A 5,000-nucleotide genomic window follows, 5' to 3' on the forward strand; every position below is an offset into this window, starting at 1 on the left:
GTGTGTGTGTGTGTGTGTGTGTGTGTGTTTAGTCAGGATACACACTCACACAATGGTCTTCCCCACGTGCTTAAAGGCCTTCTCCACAAACTCCCGCACGCTGTGGACCTCCCCCGTCGCTATGACGAATTCCTCTGGCTCCTCCACCTGCAGCATCAGCCACATGGCCTGCGAGAGAGAGAGAGAGGGGGAGAGGGGGAGAGGGGGAGAGAGATTTTCACTTTTAATTCCTCTCTCCTATATATTTACAGCTTGTGGTCAGGTTTTTTTTCAGCAAAGTGAACTACAAGTCAAAACATGAACTACAAGACTAGACACAAAGGGAGTAGATAGTGTGTGGGGGGGGGAGAGAGAGAGAGAGAGAGAGAGAGAGAGAGAGAGAGGGGGGTCGGAGAGGAGGGATAGAAAAAGGAAGACGGGGGTGGTAAGAGTGAGAGAGAGGGGGGTCAGAGAGGAGGGATAGCAAGGAAAGATGGGGTGGTGGTAGTAGAGAAAGAGAGGGAGAGAGGGAGGGAGAGAGAGAGAGGGGTCAGAGGAGGGATAGCAAAAGGAAGACGGGGGGGTGGTAAGAGCAAGAGAGAGAGGGGGGGGGGGGGGGGTAGGAGCAGAGGAAGATGAAACAGTGCGGATATTAGCAGTGACCCAGTCTCTCAGGGGTCCCGGGGTCATCCCGCTGTCTCCACAGCCAGAACAGCCCTGGAGCGAGGAGCCCGGATCGGCCCACAGAGGCCCACATGCAGGGAGCTCTGGGACTGATCACCGCTGAGCTGGGATACACAGCCACTGGGGCTGGAGTGATACAGACTACACTACTACAGCACTGTCATACAGCACACAGCCTAACGCACCGCCAGCTTCTCACACACACTCACACTCCCATACCGCAGAACTGCCTCTGCTTTTATTCCAGAGCTCAGAAGACAACGCAGTGCCCAACATTGTCCAGCAGGGCACGGTCACACACCAGCTCACAGGCACACACAGAATTAGACTCTAGCCGCTAATTAGCTGCTAATAATCACACAATAAATGAGACACTAGGGCTTCAGAGAATGGTAAGGGAAGACGGGCGATTAACGCAGGTGAACGGAGCAGTGACAGAGCTGCCTAAAACACAGACATCACGGTTCTCTGGGTCTCTGAGTCTCCGGGTGGAGGGCGGACGTCCGCAGGGCATGCTGGGAGTTTGAGGACTGAGCGCTCCTTCCTGTGAGCGCAGCGCTGGTCTAATGCGGCAGGATTAGGGCCCGTGGCCCGAGGGGAACGGCTCTGCGATTTCCTGATAAACGCTCTGGGAGTAAATAACGCCAGAGGAGAAGCGCACAGCTGCGCGCACGGGGATCCTGGCGACGGCCTTGTGAACAGAGTCTGCCATTTTGAGGATTAGCCTCTGCACTTCTGTACTGTCGCCGTGGCGATCCTCCGGGGAAGTGCATTGTGGGAACGGAGGGGGGGAAACGTTCCCAGAAGCCCTCTCTGCAGCCCTGAGCCATGTACTGGAACAGGCCGTCTCTCTCTTTCAGAACCATGAAGTCAGGGATGTCTTATGAAACCCACAGTACCAGGAATCACACACACACACACACACACACACACACACAGACACACAGAGAGACACAGAGACACACAGAGACACACAGAGAGACACAGAGAGACACACAGAGACACACAGAGAGACAGAGAGAGACAGAGAGAGACACAGAGAGACACAGAGAGACACAGACAGTGGCACACAGTGAAGGTAAGTGGAAGAGAATAAGCTCTATGGAGAGAACAGGTCAGTCAGCCCATCCTATAGCCCAACCTGAGCTCATCATTTAGCCCACTGTCTCGGGAGCATCTAGCCCTGTGTTTAGCCTGGTCTCCAACTCTCTAAGGAGGTTGCACAGAAAAAACTATTATTAAGTGCAGTTCTGATTGTGGGACGCGCAGTTCTGATTGTGGAAAGTGCAGTTGTGATTGTGGAAAGTGCAGTTCTGATTGTGGGATGTGTAGTTCTGATTGTGGGACGTGCAGTTCTGATTGTGGACGTGCAGTTCTGATTGTGGGATGTGCAGTTCTGATTGTGGAAAGTGCAGTTCTGATTGTGGGATGTGTAGTTCTGATTGTGGGACGTGCAGTTCTGATTGTGGGATGTGTAGTTCTGATTGTGGACGTGCAGTTCTGATTGTGGGATGTGCAGTTCTGATTGTGGACGTGCAGTTCTGATTGTGGAAAGTGCAGTTCTGATTGTGGAAAGTGCAGTTCTGATTGTGGGACGTGCAGTTCTGATTGTGGACATGCAGTTCTGATTGTGGAAAGTGCAGTTCTGATTGTGGGACGTGTAGTTCTGATTGTGGGACATATAGTTCTGATTGTGGAAAGTGCAGTTCTGATTGTGGGACGTGTAGTTCTGATTGTGGGACGTATAGTTCTGATTGTGGAAAGTGCAGTTCTGATTGTGGACGTGCAGTTATGACTGTGGAAAGTGCAGATCTGATAGTGGAAAGTGCAGTTCTGATTGTGGGACGTGCAGTTCTGATTGTGGACGTGCAGTTCTGATTGTGGAAAGTGCAGTTCTGATTGCGGGACATGTAGTTCTGATTGTGGGACGTATAGTTCTGATTGTGGAAAGTGCAGTTCTGATTGTGGGAAGTGCGGTTGAAAGTAATGAAAGTAGGCGCTATAAAACAGCGTGTCGTTTATAAGGATTGAACACACGTGGGAAGCGCAGTGCTGTTGAAGAAGAGCCGTCCGATACACCAGCGCTGAGGAGGAATGCATTCAGAGGCACGGTTTGCTCAAATATGGACAGCAGAACTGGCAGGATTATGTTTAGCTGGACGTGTTTTTTCTCTGGGCCCGGGATAGGCCCAGCCTGCTGTTTTCTTTACTAAGAAGAGCCACTGGTGTCAGACAGATCTGGCAGCTCCGCGGCGAAACGCTGTACGCCCACTACAGTAAATAACCCAAAAAGACTTCTGCAGATAATATGAAAAATATTTATGATGAACAGGAGCCAGAACAGGCTAGCGTAACTCACTGCTACCCACAATGCACCGCAAGCCTTTCTCATGAAGGTAACATTAAAGCATAACATAAAAAAATGTTTTCTCTTTTTTTCTTTTTTTTTCAGCGCAGATTCCAAAGACAGATCTGAGCTCCAGACGGGACCGATATGCTATATGTGGAAGCGCTGAAGGCCAGAGTGGGTAAGTGGGCCCCCCAGAGTGCCTAGCTCCTGTGTGACTGGGCTCCAGGACACTGTCTGCTCTTGCGAACCATGTGGAGCAGGGGGGAAAGACCCAGGTTAGCCTGTTTCAGACCTCCAGTTGGACGCTGCTCATGTTGGCAAATTCAGCCAGACCTTTTCCAGCCGCCGTGTTTGCAGTGGCATAAATCACAGGAGAATGACACTCAGAGACCAACACACACACACACACACACCCACACACACATATAGATAACACACACGCACACAGATAACACACAGACACACAGACACACACACACACACACAAATAACACACAGACACACACACGCACACAGATAACACACAGACACACACACACACACACACACACACATATAGATAACACACACGCACACAGATAACACACAGACACACACACACACACACACACACACATATAGATAACACACACGCACACAGATAACACACAGACACACACACACACACACACACACACAAATAACACACAGACACACACACGCACACAGATAACACACAGACACACACAAATAACACACAGACACACACACGCACACAGATAACACACGGACACACACACGCACACAGATAACACACACACAGACGCACGCATGCACACAGACTAACACATACACACGGACACAACACACACAGACACACACACTAACAAATACACACACACAGACGCATGCATGCACACAGACTAACACAGACACACAGACAGACAGACAGACTGACCAGGGGACAAGGGACCCCACTGCCAGGACAAAGCTGAACAATGTGTTCTTTTAATAACCTAATTGCAGAACATACCTCGAAAATCAGACAATAGAAAACAATCTAAAGTCAAATCTAATTCAACAGAGATATTGCCAATGACAGAATTGACTAAATTTGTCGACATATTTCATTAAAAAAAATCCTGAATTAAAAAAACAACACAAAGTCATGAACAGCAAAGGATAATAGAGCAAGATGAAATCAGTTATCACAGATTATCTGTATAATCTGGCAGGGTTATTTGTCCATATTGCACCATAAAGTTACATCCAGTATAAACCTGCATTTAATCAAAGCGGAAAATATGATTAGACACACCATTTTTGTGACATACAATATTTCTTTTTGAGACTTGACATATAAAAAAATGAACAACAGACTGTTCCATTAAAGTTGTGCTGGATAAGAGAATCTGCCAAGTGCCTGTAAATTAGACTGGCAGCTACCGTAAAAGATTAAATAAAAGCTCTACTCAAGAGACTCGCAATAAAAGAAATAAAGAAATAAAAACTTAAGACAGATAGCATCAGACAATGTGAGAAGACGACAACAGTTTCTGAGCTGTACTGTCCACTGAGGATGGAAAACCGTCTATCGATGGTCTCGAATGGCCTCATCTTTGGCCACTGCAGTTAAAACATGTGGTGCACGGTGGATGTATTCTGTCTGATCCATAACCCAGACCCTCTGTGGTTAACACAGAGAAACGGGGGGGGCAGGAGGAATGTGAAGGGCAGGACCACACAGGCTAATGGACTGCACCTTGTGAGTCACTGCGCTCCACACCGTAACCCCGGCGACCTGAGAGACCCTCTCCTATTGGCTTTTGATGGAAATGGCTGCAGAGGGAAAAGCAGGCACCGGAGGACTCTGTGCAAATCAGAGGAGAGTGGACGCCGAGGTGGGCGGGAGGGGGATCACCTGGGAGGAGCTCAGAGGGGGGGGGGAGCCCGCCAGCCACGGAAACCCGGAGATACAGACGGGACGAGTGTCTCTACAGGTCTGCTT

The 5,000-nt window shown here is 49.1% G+C and overlaps 1 protein-coding gene across 1 annotated transcript in view; it reads right to left on the bottom strand.

Annotated features, from left to right (window-relative positions):
* Positions 1–5,000, bottom strand: part of gmds (GDP-mannose 4,6-dehydratase) — a 283,922-nt gene that overhangs the window by 50,307 nt on the left and 228,615 nt on the right. Inside the window, 1 exon segment of the mRNA XM_061239608.1 lies at positions 50–168. Coding sequence (XP_061095592.1) covers positions 50–168 — 119 coding nt within the window.

Source organism: Conger conger, chromosome 4 (genome assembly GCF_963514075.1).
Source record: "Conger conger chromosome 4, fConCon1.1, whole genome shotgun sequence".
Classification (NCBI taxonomy): Eukaryota; Metazoa; Chordata; class Actinopteri; order Anguilliformes; family Congridae; genus Conger; species Conger conger.